Source organism: Salvelinus alpinus, chromosome 4 (genome assembly GCF_045679555.1).
Source record: "Salvelinus alpinus chromosome 4, SLU_Salpinus.1, whole genome shotgun sequence".
Classification (NCBI taxonomy): Eukaryota; Metazoa; Chordata; class Actinopteri; order Salmoniformes; family Salmonidae; genus Salvelinus; species Salvelinus alpinus.
Window position 1 is genome coordinate 47,908,561 of NC_092089.1, and position 19,806 is coordinate 47,928,366.

Genomic DNA, 19,806 nt, shown 5'->3' on the forward strand with positions numbered 1-19,806 from the left:
GAGTATGCAAGAACAGAATGAGAGGTACTTACTAGGAAATTACTAGAGGTTACCAAAAATGGTTTCCATCATGCCATAATTGTGACTTCAACAGTGTGTTGGACCTGTTGGCTAGTCTTAGGAAATGACCATGTCACTCCTGTGATTGACCTGACCTGGTCAACTAAACCTTCATCTGGTCACGTGACTGCACCCAGGGAGTGTGTGTGGAATGTGGATCGCTAGGTGTAGACCTGGAGGTGGAATAGGATGTGTGTGTGTGTGTGTGTGTGTGTGTGTGTGTGTGTGTGTGTGTGTGTGTGTGTGTGTGTGTGTGTGTGTGTGTGTGTTGGGGCGATCTAGAGGACCACGAGGGACCGACGATCACACGCTACACTCCGACATCTGGCAGAGGACTGACGGACTGCATCTAACAAATGGGCTCAGAGCACAAGCACTCTCTCTCCAAACCCACTGAGAGAGAGATTATCATTTTGGATTCTGGCTTGAACGTTCCCTCTTTTTCTCATGTCTAGAGTATTGTTTTACCTCGTCAGGGCTGTGTTCTTGACAACGTTCCACTTTATTTGGGAAGGAATTCAGGTTCTCATGCCATGCGAAAAAGGGGATGCCGAGGGAATGGGGGTTTGGACTTTAAAAAAATCATTCTTAATGTGTTTGTTTGACCTTCACAATCACTGTGTTTACTCTGTGTGGCATTTTCCTCCAAACAACAGGACAAATGAAAACAAGTCTTATGAAGGCTGTAACATACTTTGGGTTTGTGAAAATTGTCAAGGGAGTCTTTAATAGTTTTATATAAATCTCTGTTTTTGGTCTTAGATCTTGCAAGGCAAATGACATTGTGGAACAGATGTTGGTATTATCCCAAATGGGGCCATTTTTATCAGGCTGTAGATGAGTGATGTTAGCCGCGGGTTTGTGATGGGGAAGACACAAACCCTGTACACTCTCTTATGAAAGTATGTCTACTTTGTCCTAAAGTAACAGGTAGAATGTATCTTGTTGTAACTGGATAATCAATTAAACTATGGCAGGAATTAAATCGGACAAGCAATGTTTATGCAGTGTTTTTATTTAAAAACAACTTATTTACATACTGAGCTATGATGATAATCACGCTATACAGAGGTTCAACTGACCAGCGGCTTTTGTAGAGGGACAAGTAATGATGCTTTGTGGGTGACAGTTGTTGATGTGATCAGAGGGTCCCGAGTTTGAGCCCAGATTGAAACAAGGAATGGGACGGAAGCTAGTTTGCTCCTGCAGAAACAGGAAATGTAGATTATAATTCACAGACATTTTTGTAGGTGTTGATACATTTTTCGTAAGGGAAAATCAAGCATGAAATTTCAAAGTGGAAATTACAAACTTCAGAAGCCTTTTTTAACCTCATATACACTGCCAGTTTTACATTTCCTGCAATGCATGAAAGTTATCCTGCAACAGGGTGATCAAATTAAGATCCAACACCTGTACATACAGCCAACCAAATGTTTTTGACACTTACATGTAGGCTATCCTACACAGACTAGTGCACAGAGTGATGACTACATCACAAACAACATTCAGCACCGAAACAAGCGTGACACACCCATGCAAACATCACATACAACTCTGTAACAATACTGTAGTAAATGAGGTTGTTTCATTACAGCTTGTTTGGAGCAGGATTAAGACACTGAGGAGTCCTGCTGTTTGGATAATTGTATTTTCTCTATTCACATGGCTTTATAGAAGCCTGTTAAAATGTGAGCTTTATCCCTCAGATAATAAACGTGTTGATTTTAGGATTTCGCTAAACCTTTATAATCCAGATGTCACAATAAAAAGTATTGGTGTGTTCTGTTCTTTTGCACTGGGTGCTCTTGAGTCAAAAGTGGTCCTAAAATACAACATTATTTAACCCTCCTGTTGTGTTCGTTTCATGTTAATTAATTCTGTGTTCCCAGTCCAAAATGACTGCCCCATTATAGCTGATTACAAATCCAAAGTAATACATATATTATCACCTAATGTTGTGTTAGATCTTTTTATCAACTTAAGTTCTTGTGAACATTACACGTTTTGAACTTCTATTTGCTATTTATGGCCTGTAGACCTCGTTGACCTGAGCTCATACAACTCATTTTTGAGTAAAGAAAAGCATAATGTATGGATTATTTTGACAATAACAAATACTCAGATGAAACATAATATTGTGCTATTTATCACAGACTACTTTGTGTCAAAGTTTAACAAGAACTCTCTCATGATCAAAGATATGATCAAGAGCCTCATATACAGTATATTGTTTGGTCATTGTGCTGCCACAGAATGAATTGTGAGCAAGGCCTCAAAAAAGCTTTATATACCAGAGCTTCGAGGAAAGTTATATATATTATTGAAACAATGTTGCGATTGTTTGTGAGAATGCTAACAGGTGTGGTTCCTGTGGGGGAAAGATTCTATTGGGGAAAGGTTCCCGTGGGGGTTGCCATGGAAGCCAAGAAGGGGAGTGAGGTGTGTGTGTGTGTGTGTGTGTGTGTGTGTGTGTGTGTGTGTGTGTGTGTGTGTGTGTGTGTGTGTGTGTGTGTGTGTGTGTGTGTGTGTGCGCGTGCGTGCGTGCGTGCTTGCGTGCGTGCGTGCCACGACATTCAAAGTCCTGAGGAGGGTGAACGAGGTGGGTTACAGATTACAGCTTCCCTCTGATTACCGTATTAACCCCTCGTTCCATGAGTCTCTCTTCAGGCCGGTGGTGGCTGGTCCACTCCAGGAATTTGAGGTGCAGGAGGTCCCTCCACCCCCTCTGGACATCGAGGGGGTCCCGGCGTACTCTGTTCGTTCCATCCTGGATTCGAGGCGTCGGGCAGGGGGCCTTTAGTACCTCGTGGAGTGGGAGAGGTGCTGGGTTCCGGTTGCGGATGTTTTGGACCCCGAACTGCTGCGGGAGTTTCACCGTCGCAGGCCGGATCGCCCTGCGCCTCGCCCTCCGGGTTGTCCCCGAGGCTGGTGTCAGCGCGCCGCTGAAGCCTCGCGTCAAGGGGGGGGGGGGGGCACTGTCACGACTTCCACCGAAGTCGGCTCCTCTCCTTGTTCGGGCGGCGTTCGGTGATCGACGTCACCGGCTTTCTAGCCATCACCGCTCCATTTCTCATATATCCATTTGTTTTGTCTTGTTCCATTACACACCTGGTTTTCATTCCATAATTACTGCATGTATTTAGTCCTCTGTTCCCCACCATGTCTTTGTGTGTAATTGTTTATTGTTATGTGGATTATGTCAGGCGCTTTACTTTTGCTATGTTTCATATTTTTGGCACATTATTGTTCTTATGTGCTGTCATTTTTGGACTGGAATTTAAGTGTGCCTGTTTATTACACTCTGCTCTCCTGCATCTGACTTCGCCTCCCGTACACACCCCTGACAGTGCGTGCATGCGTGCGTGCGTGTGGGTGGGTGCTCAAACACACATGCATGTGGGAGTCTGGGAGAGGAAGTGTGTCCATCTGATGAATGGGCATGTGCCTGAACCCAATTTTATACACTAATTGTAGTCTCACACATTAATTTCTAATGACCGGTCATGACCGGGAACACCATAGGTGTACAAAAGTTATATAAAACACCCAAAATGTTGATGAAAATCATCAAAAAGTATTTTGTCTGTTCAGATGCCCTGTGTGGACAAAGTCATTGAACTTTAAGACAATCAGATTAAATTAACTACATTTTCCAGAGAGAAAGGTCCAATTCAGGCGGGTTAACAGACATCCCCTCCATTGGACTGAACAAGGGCACACCTCCCCATGCTCATGATTAAATACTTTTTGTCTAAAACTAAGGATTTGTGAAGATTTATGAATATACAGTAGCATAGATGATATCATTCAAACTAAGTGTGCAGACTTTCCTTCACTATGTTTAGACATTTCAAGTGTGTCACTTCTAGCATGAGCGCCACACTATCGATTGTCAAAAAACCCACAAAACACATCAAACCGCTCCAGCATTTTTAACAACGAACTCACCTGCTGAAAGTATGGCGGGACATCCTCCACATTTTCAAATGACGATTTGTTCGGTGTTACAATGTAAAACATTAACCTAATACCCTTGGTCAATGAGACTACGTCCATGAATTGTGCCATTGTATGCGCCTTCAATCCGTCAATCCCTCGACGCAAGGTGATGCTAAACCAATCGTCTGGGGAATTTTAACTACTTTAACACGCATAGTCATCAAACGTCATTTGTACTGCGAGATAACTGTCGTTTTATTGGCACTCTTCAGGGGCGGGATACAGTAAATGGATCATAGGTCAGGTGTGGGGTTGGTTGTTTTGTCTCAGGACTGACAATGCCTTCAGCTGCCATTAAATCGTACCATAGTATCAATTCCAGAAATGAAAAGATAACAACAAATAAGTGTGGGGGTCTTTCATGTATATTACGAAGAAACCAGCTATGACATTGTCAGACCATTCTGTCTGTGGTCTGTCTTTACTCCTACGTTCCATTGATTTGCAGGTCATGGGTAATTGTTCGGTATCGAATAATGAAGCCCTATTAATTCACATGACATGTAATTAGCCTATTAATTGATGTTAAATATGTCAACTTTCAAAGTTAACTTTTTTCTTGCTGGAGAGGAGACTATTTCGAAAAAGGAGAATGTTGCATCACCTGACATGAAAAGAAGGCAGAGAGCATTAAATAATCAACTGCGCATAAAGAAGATAATGGAGAGATGGGTGACATTTGGTGTACAAACTGGGAGCAGTTATCAGTTTTAGAAATCCTCAATGTAAAAAAATACTTGCATGTGTGATTGCGCATTTAATTTTAAGGCCCAATGCAGCCATTTTTATCAAAATAGTTTGGGATGCTCTTTGCTATTAGTCTATTAACCAGTGTACAAACCGAAACTCCCGCCCATGCAAACCTGTTGATTAAAACAGGGATTTTTAAACTTTTTCAGCATGAGACCCAAATGAGAAATTCTGGGTTTTCCTGGGACCCAAGCTTAGGAAAATATGCAACTATACATAAATATTGGTACATTTCATTGCCCTTATGCCTAAACAAATGCAACATAGACAAAAACAAATAACAATGAAATTGAATATCCATAAAAATATATATTAATTTGTATTTTCCCCCATTAAAAACACTCTTACATATCTGTATTGGTTGGAAATGTTGCTGTTAAAATATAATAAATCATTTTCATTCTGAACTGGATGTTATGAATAACAGAACACACACACAGGCTTTTTGATAGTGCAACCCTAAGTTTCAGTACAGGTGAAAAATGATCAGGCCTATATTGCTGTAGAAATGATTGTTGAAAGAAAGTTTAGGTTGGAACTGTTGCTGTTAAAATACAATACATATTTTTTAATTTTGAACTGGAATAAACTGATTGATCACATCACACAGATGTAGACCAGAAAACACACAGACACACAGTCCTATTGAGAGCATGTCTATTCTGGGCTCCGTTCCTGACAGTACAACACTGAGGTCATGCTCAGCCTTGAAACTCTTTTCTGTACTTGTTTTTTTATGTATGTCAGATTTGAGAACCCTGACTCGCATAGGTATGTGGTGCCAAACTGGACCAGAACATCTACTGCTTTCCCAGTCAGGCAGGAGACCGCTTCCTGCTGTAGATGAGCAACCCAGAACTGTGTGAGTGTGTTTGGCTCAAAAAGCATCTTGCTTCAATCAGTTTATTCCAGTTAAGAATAAAAATTATTATTGTATTTTAACAGCAACAGTTCCAACCTAGACCAGTTTTCAACAATCATTTCTACAGTAAGATGTACAGTAGGCCTGATCATTTTTCATCTTCATTGGTACTGTTACTAGGGTTGCACTACCAGTAGCTAGCTTGCTTTGGCGAATGATAGCTATTAGCTGTGTACAAGGCCAGGGGATTGTTTGAATGAGAAACTCACATCTACTACTATGAGAGTTAGTTAGTACTCCCTTATTTCTGCTTATCATCACCTGTTATAAAATGACAACAATGCCTTGCTAGCTGACTTACTTTTCCACTGTCGAAGCACTGTTTCCTGAAGCATGCTGCCCTGTTCTGAAATAACTTCTTGGGTTTACCATCATGCAGTGGATGTTTGGTCAGGATGTGTCGTTTCATTACTTAGCACTTCCCCGCACAAAACACATTGTGGGCGCTCCTCGTTATACGTTTCTATGAAAGAGAAACTCATCGCTGTTTATGCGTTTCATGACAATTGAGCCCAGTCAAAACTTGTTGCTAGCATTAATCCATTTGATGACAGCGGCGAGTATGAATGACAAGTCAGTGGCAGACAGCGCATCATCTGCTGCATCGCGTGTGTCGCGGAGTAATCTTCTAGAAAACTGCAGAAAAAATATCAGGTAAACCGCGAAACACACGGCCATCTCCCTCTCACACTCACGCAGCTGCCAAACTGAGCAGAGACCGCTTCTAAGCAGAGAGCGCACTTGGCCAAATCAATTCCAGAAATTAATGAAATAATTATACATTTACTCTCACACGTCGCAACACACAATTAACAGTGGGTCGCAACCCATACGTTAAGAAAGGCTGGATTGGAAGGTCTGTATAGATTGTATTTTCAACCAGAAACTATCAGGAAATAACACTGACCAAATTTCTTCACACTTTTACAGTGTTAGTTTCATCAGCTGCTGTACAATATGATACAAAACAAAGTAAAAACAGAATTTTGACTGCACTGTGTTTACCACACAGTTAGCTTTTGGTCAAAACTACACTTTATTGCTAGCTTGCACTAAAAAGTTCACAGTCTCCAAAATACTGTTCTAGCTCCAAATTAGAATGCACACTCACATTGTGGTGAAAGAGGAGATCAAGTCTTGAAATTATTCAATGATTTTGTAATAGAATATGATCCTTTCGCAGGTTCTCCTGTGGGGCTTTGGCAGAAGTCCCGACCCTGCCTTGAGGAAAAGGTGAATTAGCCATGCACCCCATCAACAGTTCTCTACACGTTGGCTAATGTTTAATTCATGTCATCTCAGTTCACAGCATAGTCATACATTACCCTGGATTCATGTGGATGGGAGGCATCATGACGTTATTCAACCCAACGTGAATTCCATTTACCTCTGGTTTAATTTATTTGATCTGAGAAGCATTTCAGTAGAACCTCTGTTCATGCAATATTCAGTTTTGTTTACAAATATCAGTCAGGGCAGAAGAAAATGGCCACTAAGGAACATCAGAAATGTTTATTACTGTGTGAGTGGTATAGTGTGTATTAGAAATTATTGCTATAGCGAAGGCAAGAAAAATACAGATAATAAAGTTCAGAGTATACTGTAAATTAGCTGAAATTTGATTCTCCTGCACACTTGATTTAATCAATAATTCAATTACATCACAATTTCTATGACATACAGTAGAAACCAATTGAGGCAAGTGTTCAACAGTGCAAATCAAAAGCATGAACTTGCCCCTTTTTCAATGCAAGACACACAACATGGAATGTTCATAACAATTCGGCCAATTCTGAATCTGTCCTAATATTCTAAGAATATGTTCTGCTTCCAAAAGCAGAGTGTTGAGCGGAGGCACGTTCGTAACATATGCTTAATGTGCATTGACCTTTTGCAATATCTCATATTCCTGCGTTGGGTTCGCAGTTCTTGAAATGTATTGGTGATCTTAGTTTGGTTTAAGCAACGTCCTTACATGCATCTTCTTAGATCAAGTAACACACGTCATTTCTTTGTACATTTGTACACATTTATTTAGCATCGTTGAACTTTGCTAAAGACGACCAGACACCATGCCCTTTTAAGGACGTTCCTGAGATGTGAGGCTGAGCCCACTTTGAGTAGGAGTGGCCTGCTGCTGTGCATCATAAGTGAGCATGCTCGGAACTCTGGTCGCTGTCGTGACTGTTCTCATTGGCCAGGGAGTCTGTGGAGTGATGAAGAGCCGCTATGCCGGAGAATTCGGACGGCAGCAATGTCCCCTTTTTCACGTTCACCAGTTCTTTTTCCCTCGCTACAGCCCCCTGTTGACCTCCCTTTACTCGTTTCCACTTCATCCTCCTGTTCTGAAACCACACCTTTACCTGTGGAACAACCACAAAAGACAAGTTGAGTTATTCTGAAAAGAACAGCAAAATGGCGTTTGGCGTCGGGGGTTCATTTTGCATAGCTGGAGACTGTTATGAATACTGAGTAGAGTCCTATTAAAAGACCTGGATATTGTTCAAATGGTAAGCCTAAAACCTGATACAGGCGCTGCTGTAAAGGTTTGGCAGCTATATCTATACTGTAGCAGTGATTGTGTGCTGATGTACTGTCACATTCCCTGGCATCAAGACGCTGCTTCCTCTTTTCCCTGACTCGACAACTCCTCCAGTATTTACGTCTCCCAGAATGATGATTAGGCTGTTGCTTAAAAGGGTTTACGTAGAAGATTGTGTCCGAGTAGACGTGAGAGTCAACACTGACTGGGTTCTGGATGAGTCTCTCTTTCTCTCCTTGCGTTTGGTTGGTTTATTTTGGGGAGTGTCATGCTGTGAGGCCTAGCTGGGTCACATGGGCAGGTAGTCACTTGATTTTACACACAACGTTTGTCTTAAACCTTCAGCTATACATGCCATGCTGACGATCACATCAGTTGTGGTTATTGATCATTTTTTGGTCCATATGATAGCACGTCAGAAGAGCACGTGTGAACGGAAGCCTTTTCCACCTGAATACAGCCTATAGCTCAACGGGGATGGATGAATTTTGTTACTATTTTGTTGCTATATTACCTAATATACCTGTTTGTGATATACCACTCAAAGGTATCTTTAGTTCAGAGAACAATTTCCCATTTGTCAATGTGTCATTGAGTCCAGTCCCATTGAGTTTCGTAGTTATAAAATCACTATCAGGTTGACGGGCAGAGTTCCAAACCCAGCCACCCAGATTTCCTACTGACATTACTGTAAATGGATCGTCCTTAAAATACATCTGCAAGCTTGCACTTTTCTCTCCTGTTATTGATAGTGCAGTAAGGCAAGGCGCAGGTCACCGAGTTTGTTGTCACATGGCTACTGTATAGTACATGTTATTTCTACTAATGCTATCATCAGTGGGCTAATGACTCAATTACTTATGTTATTATTATGACTGGTTTGTATGGGCTGTTTTGCAGTCATATTTGTTACTAGATGTTTCCATGTTACTGAAGGTAAGACACAGGCCTGTCTGAGTCATGTAATGCCTAAGGGATCATGTTGCCTCTCTGGAATAACAGGTAGGTTCATGTTTTCTAAGAGTTGGTTATGAATTTTAATTTTGTACAAGAAAAATATTGGATGTTCTAAGCGCAATATAAATACTCCAAAACTGTACATAATTACTAGGCTGTTATGGGGTAATTACATAATTACTTAATGGAATAACCCAATGATATTCACTGTGTTTAGGGTAATGTAAAGTGTGGCCATTATTTATTGTTACATTCATGTTTAGATGGTAGGCATAATATTTTGTATCTTAGTTTATGGTTATATTTGGGCATTTGAAATGACTTTTAGAAGTTTTATATTGAAGCACTTTGTCGAAAATTGAAAACTTAAGGTTGAAGGTTTTGAGTCTCTGATGTTACGTAAGAAACATATACTGTCAGGAACCAGTCTGTTCTATCCATTTAATATCTACTGTATATAACAAACTACCTACGGCCAGATGTATGCCACATGTGACATTTAGCTTCTCTCTGACACCCCAAATAGGTGTTACAGAACACTGTACGATGTTTCCTTCCCCGCAATTTGTCTTCTATTATTTATTTAATGTGTGTTTACAGCGGCCCCTCTGCCTATGCTCTGAGACTAATTTGTCCTAGCTGGGGGAAACAGGAAGTGACTTGCTAGACAGCACCTCCTGCCTTTGTGCCTGTCTCCATTACTTGACTGTAGGCTGACTGAAAGAATAGACCCAAATATCTGGAATATGATAGTCCCTCTTCACAGTCACAGCTGGAGCACAACAGCACACAAACCAGAAGTTCTAAAGTTAGGAAAACACTATATCTCCGAAAACCTCTGTATGGTCTGACTGAGGCAGACTTTTCCCACCACCCGGCATTGATGTGTTATGGGGTCAATATGTTTGAACTCAAAGGGACAAGTGGGAGAATGAGGTTAGAGTGGTGACATTACATACTTGTCTCTCTGTGAGATCGAGGTTGACTGCTATCTCGTAGCGCCTCAGTCTCGTCAGATAGTTGTGATGGGCAAACTCGGCCTCCAGCTCACGGATCTGCTCCTTGGTGAACGCCGTCCGCTCCTTCCTGGGTTTGCTGTTCACATCTGACTTGTAATTCCCGTCTTGGGACTCTGAAATCAAACACGACACACATTTTTTTCTTTCCAGTCAGGGAGATTTATACTCAAAGAAAATAATGATAAAATGAGTACTATATGGCAGGTCCAGGCCAGAGACACAAATACAGGCAGAGGAGGGAAGGAGTCAGATATGGGAAACAATGGGAGCTGCCAATCACCTTTTATTGTAGCGGCATTGTTTACGCACACTGTAAGTGGCTGGGAGGACCCAGAAGCGTCTACACATGTGCCTGTTTCTGGCAGCTGTGCTCTCCCACACACAATGGGTTGGCTCCTACTCTTTCCAATATGGAGTTCATTTGTCTTACTGTTAATGGAATCGGCTGCTACCCTCGTAGTTTTAACATGCAACGAAACAGCTCTGCAGGATGTGTGAAAATATGTTTCCTCAGTTTATTTACCTCCATTTTATAAGCGTCTCCCCTTTATGACTAACAAGCTGCCAACTCACAACAATTTGCAAAGGAGTATTTGTCCAATCTCTCGTTTAGATTGGTGTTGTTTGAATTTGAACAATATTGTCAAACTTTTGAACTTACTGAGAGTGGCTAGACTATGAGATGGACTACAGGGAGAGTAGCATGTATGTCAGTCTGGTTTTGATCTAGGATTATGATTATGATATCATACACATAAGGACAAACTGTTACGATTCCCCAGATGAACATGAAGCAATGCAGATCCTTTTTTTGCAAAGATATGCAAGTCTACCACCTGATGATTCACTGGAGTGACGGGAGGAAATTGTTTAATTGAGATTTAAAGGATATATTTATACAACCAATGTGGATTAAAAAATCTACTTGTCATTCCCATTTTGTTTCAACCTCAGGAGAAGATATTGTAACTTTTTTTATTTTTGACTGTTTCTCAGAAGGAACATGTTTTGTTAATTTGGTTCCCAAACGTTCCTATTGTGACGAGACTTTGTGGTTGGGCCGTTTGGATATGCTTCAGCTGCACATTGCACTTCAAGGCAACAGCGATTGCATGCTAGTTAATCTGCGGTTCTGTTCTGCAGTCTGTGTTAATCCCAACAGGCGGTCCCAAATCCAAACTGTAAATAGGCTGGGAGTTTACAGGCCAGGGCCAGGCCAGATACACCACCAGTGATGGGAGTCACTCACTCCGCCACGTCACAGGAGACACTCCGAGAAACTTCTTGAAGTTCATACTGAAAAAGTGTCTCTTTCAAAATATTTTCTCACAGGAAAAAAATGCTTTCTTTCTCTTTTTCACACTCTTCTTTAAAAAGAAATACATTGCCCATCTCTTTTTGTGTCATAGAAAATAGAGAAGAATGGAAAGTTACACAACTTTTGTTTGCAAAAAGCCATTCATCATTGATATTGTGGGAAAAAAGGAAAGGAAAACTCCAAGCACATGGTGATATGTCTTACTGCGTAACTGGCATCCAAGACAGGAATACACTGCAAATATATTGTCTAGTTATTCCCACATAAATGATAAGACTATTCTTACAGTGTGGTAAAGCAGCTGACATTCTGTGTGTCATTGTATGGTGAATAGCAAATGTCCTATAGCTGGTAACCTTCCATCTCAACATATCTGTAATTTCACCAGGGTAGGCCAACTGTCGGTGTGCCAGAGAGCAGGCCTCATTCAAACATACCTCTTAGATGTATTTACTCTCTGGTAAACACAGACATTGTGTAAGAATAAAGAATAACATGGCCAGCTGCTGGAGACCAGCGCAAAGCCGATTTAAAAAGAGTCCCAAGGTTTTACGACACAGCCACTACACCACAGCAATTAGGTCCTTGCTGGAACTTTCATCTCTCCACACAAAAGGGAATAATGGGAGGAAAATACAGAGCCCAGACACTGGGTAGTTTTAGGGCTCGCAAATGGTCTGAAGCCAGATCAGGGAACCCTTTAAAAAATAGTGTTAGTGTCCCTGCCAACGTTTCTGACAGAAAGACTGCAAAATGAAATGATTATACTTTTCACTCCTTTCAGTTTTACATTTTCAGTTCATTGGCCAATAATTTTGTAGATTTTGTTGAGAAATCTTATCTACGGCAAACACAATTTCATTGTGACATAGAATATTGTAATGCTAGATCTACCAAAATAACCTCAGCGGCAATACCGAGAATCACAAAGCCATGCCTGAGTTAGTCCCTGAGCATCACTTGCTACAGCAGCACTCAAAAATACTCTCCACAATAACAAAATAGGATACAAGCAATTACTATTACTTCATGTTTAAAATCTATTAACACTTTCGTAAGAAGTTTTGGTTACACTTTACTTAAAGCCTACATGTATACTGCATTATAATTCAGTTATAATACACAGTAGGAGACTTGACATGAGCATGTATGATGACCTGCTACCAATGTCATATAATTATAGAATGATCCTGACTAAAAACCAGCAGTTGTTTAGTCAGTAAAAATGTTGAGACATAGTGACACATAACATTATAAGACTTTTTGTAAGACAGTATGTACATGTGCATAACATAATGTATAAAGCATTAAACCTGCAGGCTAAACTGTTCCCAAACTTTCAAATCTGCCAGGTTGACCCCTAGCTCTCTCAGAGCTCCAGTATACCTGATCGTCCAGCCCAGGTTACACCAAACGGCACGACCATATTCCCTCCAGCTGGAACCCTTAAAATGAGCAGGTTTCACAGAAACCAGACACCCAAATACCAGCTGGACCACTCATCACGTGACAGTGTATACCCTGCAGTCCACCTTTGGGAAAATAATCACATAAAATGATTTGTATTTCTTGACCAGGAGAGTGTTCTGCATGGAAATCTGGGTTCAAATGTTTTATTATTGTTTTTGGTATCCAATGTAAAGTTTCACAGGCGGATTTTACTCAGGTTTCAATCCAGATGGTGAAACCAAATCAGGGCTATCTCATCGAATTGGCAACACGGTGCTATTTGGACAGCTGATTGGATAAGCTAACTACGCTCAATAATCAGCATGATTGGTGTTAGCGTGAAGAGAATGCAAGGCCCACGTAATGAGGCTGCAATAACCATTGGAACTAGGGAATTGAAATGGAGCTTGGTGGCCAAGTGTTAGTTTCCAAATGATTTGACCAAGGAGAACAGGAAATAGAGGATGGAGTTCTAAATGTATGAATATAGGAGAGGTTAGTATGGTCAAACAAGAGCAGTATTATAAATAGTAGTGACTGCCTTCGAAGTTGCGCTCTCTTAGCTTAGTAACTTTGTGTCGTTTTTCTGGCAATTTCAGTGTGGTGCTGCTACTTGTACAATGATTTGCATAATAATACAAAATAACATTCCCAACATCTGAACAATTCTATAAGTCAGGTGTGTTAATCATTTCTATGCATCTTTTTGGTATTCCTCTACATCCAAATACCATGAGTTCTTATTTTGGTAACAATTTTTTTTAAATAGGGTTGTAATAAGCCTCTATTTTATATGCCCTCTGTCTCTATGCTGCCCATTAATTTCAAACAGAAATAATACACATTTAATTGCACACTTAATTAGTTTAAGTCCCTGTGATTTTGTGAAAACGTTCCATCATCTGTTAGAATGAGTCATGTGTCAGAAGGGATCCATGACTGAAGTGGCCAACAGTAATCCTGCGTGAGTCAAGCGAAACAGGGCACTAACCACATAGGGAAAATATCAACCAAGTGTTCAAGTGGTGTGTACAGAACCACAGCCAGGTGAGCCACACTGAGGGTGTTTAAACAGACAGAGGTCTAGGCCCAGTGCTGCAGGATGACATTTCAGGTAGGACGGCAAAAACACTTTCCATGGAAAACTGATCAGTTGCTGCTAATATGTTGACAACAAAATCTTCCATTTAAAAAAACGCTTTAACACTTACAAAGTGCTTCATATCGATTAGAAAGGTTGAAATCGTAAAAAGTTGATATATTAAAGAGATATTGGTCTATTCAGAATTATAAAGACACTGCTAGGCTATGTAATAATGTTAAAATGTCTGTTCCAGTTAACGTAACGTAATAAATGACCATATTTGTATTGTTTATATTTTGTCAATATTTCTACACTTTCTGTGTATAAAGTTCATGGTCCTTTTCACAAACGTAGAAAATCTCAATGACTATGAAATCCAAGGTCACAAGTCACGCCTGTACAGTATCTACTTGAGGTAGTAAGTCATTATTCCAAACCTTATTAATGCAAAATGCATGTTTTCATTTAGACCATATAATTGCTCAACACATGTGTTCTTGAAATGCTGGCAAAACCTTTTTTTATGTTGCATGTTAATAACTGCTCAACAGTGATTGACAAAGTGATCTTCATTTTATTGACAGAAAATATGTGTAGTAAATGTTTAGTAGTGAAGCACGAAAACATTAGCAGTAAAAATGTTTGTGGTTGATTGTACATTTCATACATTTTTTAGGACCATTGAACAAACTTGTAGGAAATAGAGAGTAGGTTTCTTTGGACGTTTGAAAGTTAGTTTTAGTTTTAAATAAAATGTTTTGTTTAAAGACTATTAACATTGCAACGAATCTACTAAACTGTATATCAGCTGTTTTACATAATGCTACTGTAACTCACATTTTTTAATTGAATATATTTATTGATTCAACTTCCCAGTCTCTTTTATTAAAATGACTGCATCAACAATAATCCTGGAAACTAAGCGCACTCCACAGTACGAAAAGCCTAAATCTTCTCGGGTGTTTAGTGTCATTCGAAGCACTGGTGTAGTCTTTTACAATCCATGACATTAATATTTAACAGTGAGCCTCATTTTCTGCCACCTAAAATGCGTTGAAATGAAACAGATGGGATTTAGACCAAAACATGGCAGAAGTCTAATGCCCACACGGAGTTATCGTCTGGACTTTGATCTCCCCTTTAGTCAACATACTGTAATTGCCTATGTTCATGTCAGCCAACATTTCAAACCTCTTTTCAAAGAATATTATAGCACATTTTCTGTCAGTGAAGCATAAAACTCCACCACTCCGTCTCCACGGAAAGCCTTAGAAGTCTGAGTGATAATGTCGCTCTTGAAACCACACCTAAATTAAACTCTTAATCTCTTTTCAAAACATTACGTTAATGTACAGTTAAGTTGTACCCGTCTTGAATAGATGCGCTGCAAGTGTATTTGATAATTGTTTGTATTTCAACTGTATGACAATTTATTAATAAGATAAAGATATGTAGCTTTAGTTTCCCACTTACATTGTGTAACATTATAATCAACCCATTTTTACATGCAGCCAAAAGAAGAAGGAAGAAGACAGATAAAAATAAATGTCAACCCAAAAGTCGATCTTTCCTCTCGTCTTACCTGAGCTGTCACTTTTCCTCTTGCCATTTCTCTTCTCTGCCTCAGCAGGTGACAGTGTCTGTCTTCCAAAGTCTGCAGGCACACAGTTGGCCCCCGTGGGGGTGCTGCTGCCCAGGTTGGGGGTGCTGGTACAGAGACTGTTCCTGCCAGGGGTGCCTAGGTCTGGGGGTGCGAGGGCACTTTCCTGGGCCGAGTGAGAGTGGGGGTGGGGGTGGCAGAGGTTGTGGCGGGAGTTCGCACTGCCAGGAGAGGGCATCTGTGGAATGTGCCAGCCGGTCTGGTGCTGAGGCAGGTGATGCTGCTGTTGCTGTGCCGGGTGATGCCCGCGGTGATGGTGGTGATGCCCGCCGAACAGGCCCTCGTCACCGGGATAGCCGGAGATGATGCAGGCCGAAGGGGAGGAGGTGGCAGTGGAAGAGGCCAGGTCAGGGTAGGAGACGTGGTCCGAGCGTCCGTGGAGAGTCAGCGGAGACTGGGTGAAGGCAGGGTGCAGGGCCTGCACAGTGGCATGGGGGCTGCGGAGGCAGCCAAAGAGTGTGTGATCCATCGCATGCAAACACACAGCCCTCCAGAAAGATAAGGACGGGAGGGAGAGGGGGACAAAAAATTAAAGGTAACAAAAAAGTAAGCCAATAAGTTTTTAAAAGGGGGTCAAACAAAAGACAGAATATCCAAAATCCACTACTTGTGATCTTTCCTTAGCTTACCCCAAATGTGTCTCCTTGATAAGAGTTCGATAAAAAAGTTGTGTGTGTGTTGAAAGGGGGCTCCAGTAATAATCCTGGGCATGCGGACAGTTGCCAGGCTGCGCAGGATAAACAGTGAACCCTAGATAAGCTGCCGGAGAGATTCTCAGATGACAGGAGAGAGAGGAGACTGGAGACCTGTGGAGTGGAGGGAAAGGTGGTTCCAAGGAACTGCAGTAAGAAGGGAGCCGGCTGAGGGAACGTTATAAATAGGCTGTAACGTGAGAGGGAGGCTGGGTCACAGACTGCGTACTACTGACCACATGCATATGATCGCCCTCCAAAAAACATGGCAGAATAAATCAGCACTATTAAAATGGCTGGTGTCTCAGGAAAGAAGGCCATTTATTTTTCGACTTTGGATATCTTGACTTCTAGTGGCCCCTTTTCTTCTTAGAAAATAGTCCATAATGTTTAAGATGATGATGGTGTTATGTGTTGGGGTTGTACCATTTGCACCTCCATACTTACCATAAGAGATGGGATGTAAAAATGTGAACAGACATGACTGTTGGTGTCAAGGGATAGCTCGTTATGTATTGTCTTACCTTTGTTGATATCTTTGTGAGGTTAGTTATGTTAAAGCACGTGTTGCTTTGCTTCCTTTCCAAAGCTATCTCATACTAGTATACTGTACCTCTGTATGGGTAGTTTGTATACACCCCAAAACATTTTTTACCATATTTATATACAGTACCAGTCAAAAGTTTGGACACACCTTCTCATCATTTAAGGGTTTTTCTTTATTTTCATTTTTTTTCTTCTACATTGTAGAAGAATACTGAAGACATCAAAACTATGAAATAACACATATAGAATCATGTAGTAACCAAAAAAGTGTATATTTTATATTTCAGAAGAAAAAAAAATGAAATAACACATGGAATAAAGTAGTAACCAAAAAAGTGTTAAAGAAATCAAAATATACTTTATATTTGAGATTCTTCAAAGTAGCCAACCTTTTACTTGATGACAGCTTTGCGCACTCTTGGCATTCTCTCAACCAGCTTCATGAGGTAGTCACTTTAACCGGTGTGCCTTGTTAAAAGTTAATTTGTGGAATTTCTTTCCTTCTTAATGCGTTTGATCCAATCAGTTGTGACAATCATTGTTGTGAAAAGGTAGGGGTGGTATACATTTCAAGAACTTTGAACGTTTTTTCAAGTGCAGTCGCAAAAACCATCAAGCGCTATGATGAAACTGGCTCTCATGAGGACCGCAACAGGAAAGGAAGATGCAGAGTTACCTCAGCTGCAAAGGATAAGTTCATTAGAGTTACCAGCCTCAGAAATTGCAGACCAAATAAATGCTTCACAGAGAAACAGACACATCTCAACATCAACTGTTCAGAGGAGACTGCGTGAATCAGGCCTTCATGGTCGAATTGCTAACAATAAAAAAACACTACTAAAGGACACCAATTTGAAGAAAAGACTTGCTTGAGCCAAGAAACTTGAGCAATGGACATTAGACCGGTGGAAATCTGTCCTTTGGTCTGATGAGTTGAAATTTGAGATTTTTGGATCCAACCGCCCCGTCTTTGTGAGATGCAGAGTAGGTTAACGGATGATCTCCGCATGTGTGGTTCCCACCGTGAAGCATGGAGGATGAGGTGTGATGGTGTGGGGGTGCTTTGCTGGTGACACTGTCAGTGATTTATTTAGATTTCAAGACACACTTAACCAGCATGGCTACCACAGCATTCTGCAGCGATACACCATCCCATCTAGTTTGCGCTTAGTGGGACTTTTTGTTTGTTTTTCAACAGGACAATGACCCAAAACACACCTCCAGGCTGTGTAAGGGCTATTTGACCAAAAATGAGAGTGATGGAGTGCTGCATCAGATGACCTGGTATCCACAATAAACTGACCTCAACCAAATTGAGATGGTTTGGGATGAGTTGGACCGTAGAGTGAAGGAAAAGCAGCCAACAAGTGCTCAGAATATGTGGGAACTCTTTCAAGAATGTCGGAAAAGTATTCCAGGTGACTACCTCATGAAGCTGGCTGAGAGAATGCCCAGATTGTGCAAAGCTGTCATCAAGGCAAAGGGTGGTTACTTTGAAGAATATAAAATATAAAATATATTTTTATTTGTTTAACACTTTTTTGGTTACTACATGATTCCATATGTGTTATTTCCTAGTTTTGAGGTCTTCACTACTATTCTACAATGTAGAAAATAGTAAAAATAAAGAAAAACCCTGAGTAGGTGTGTCCAAACTTTTGACTGGTACTATATATATATATATATGTTCATATATATATATATATATATAAATATAAACATAAACTTTTCTATAATACCTAAATATATAGATCCTATATTATCTTTACAGAGAGGAGGATGATACTATTACATACTATAGAGTGTAATATAACCAGTAGGAGTTAATGTAGCATGAAAATACCTAGAGGAGAAGGTATTTCTCTTATCTTATTTCCTATTTCAGTGAGACAGATTGAAAGAATTAAAACTATTAAGTTTGTCATAATCAGATATATACATAACTTGTTTAGCTCTACAATAGTTGGTTGTATCTAACATATATCTAATGCACATCTAAATAGATTAAATTGTATAGGATGAAACCTGAATCCAATCATTGATGATTTAAATTTAGTAGCAGGAAGGGGTGATAAAACACAAATAAGCCTACAATCAGATTTCAGTCTAATTTTGATATTGTAAACAAATTGCTGTTCAACTTTTGAATTTTTGTGTGCAAAATTGTAAACAATTGTTTGCATACACACAAAGCATTATACCGTTATATTCAACATACAGATAAGTATATTCAAATCTTACAGCTAGAATTAGAAATTATAAGTGGCTAATGAATTTACAAATTAGAAATTAACAGACCAAAATGGCATTAGACTATTAAATTAGCAAAATAAAACAATCCAACCTTTTTCGATCAATCAAGATATTCCAATAGCTGCATGTGTTCACCTGATGTACGGCTAATGCTTATTGCTTCGGCATCATGGTCAGTACTACACACACCAGGGCTTCAGAGACTATGCTACTACAGCCGGCTGTGCCACATGTATGCAGGCCTGCCTGAGAAAGGAAATTAATTACACTTTGAAAGAAAATGACTTTAGCAGATAGAGAGGAGGCAGGCTGTAACTTGGGCGCTAACGCTCTTCCCATTCCTACCGTGCCTTTCGAAGGGAGCAGCACCGTGTCTACAAACTCCTTAGGTGAGCTTGAACCTTCTACTGTTTACCTTTCAAATTAAAGCTATTAGCAGGATAGGAAAGCTAGATGTTTATTCAGCTCTTCTTCTGGTATTATTACACATGTGCTTTCACTCTCTGGACATTCTGTTCGCAGCATTAGTACCCTGTGGTGAGAGTGTCTCAG

The 19,806-nt window shown here is 40.4% G+C and overlaps 1 protein-coding gene and 1 pseudogene across 2 annotated transcripts; both read right to left on the bottom strand.

Moving 5' to 3' along the window:
* Positions 1 to 4,131, bottom strand: part of LOC139572488 (alkylglycerol monooxygenase-like) — a 43,160-nt pseudogene extending 39,029 nt beyond the window's left edge.
* A 3,100-nt stretch (positions 4,132 to 7,231) lies between these two features.
* meox2a (mesenchyme homeobox 2a) lies at positions 7,232 to 17,095 on the bottom strand. Of its 2 annotated transcripts, XM_071397655.1 has the most exons (4): positions 16,393 to 17,095; positions 15,686 to 16,251; positions 10,193 to 10,365; positions 7,232 to 8,097 (listed from the first exon to the last, which is right to left on the bottom strand). In XM_071397655.1, the coding sequence occupies exons 2-4, from the start codon at positions 16,230 to 16,232 to the stop codon at positions 7,879 to 7,881; spliced, it is 939 nt and encodes a 312-aa protein (XP_071253756.1). In that variant the 5' UTR covers positions 16,233 to 16,251; positions 16,393 to 17,095; the 3' UTR covers positions 7,232 to 7,878. The 2 variants fall into 2 exon arrangements, with proteins under 2 accessions (XP_071253756.1, XP_071253754.1); XM_071397653.1 differs by having other exon boundaries at positions 15,686 to 17,095.
* Between the last annotated feature and the right edge of the window lie 2,711 nt (positions 17,096 to 19,806).

Excerpts from the sequence above, each read along its gene's own strand:
- meox2a (XM_071397655.1), bottom strand. The coding sequence starts at position 16,232 with ATGGATCACACACTCTTTGGCTGCCTCCGCAGCCCCCATGCCACTGTG. Across the intron at positions 10,366-15,685 it reads GAGGAAAAGTGACAGCTCAG|AGTCCCAAGACGGGAATTAC; the intron begins GTAAGACGAGAG and ends GTTTGATTTCAG. Across the intron at positions 8,098-10,192 it reads TCGATCTCACAGAGAGACAA|GTAAAGGTGTGGTTTCAGAA; the intron begins GTATGTAATGTC and ends GTTGTTCCACAG.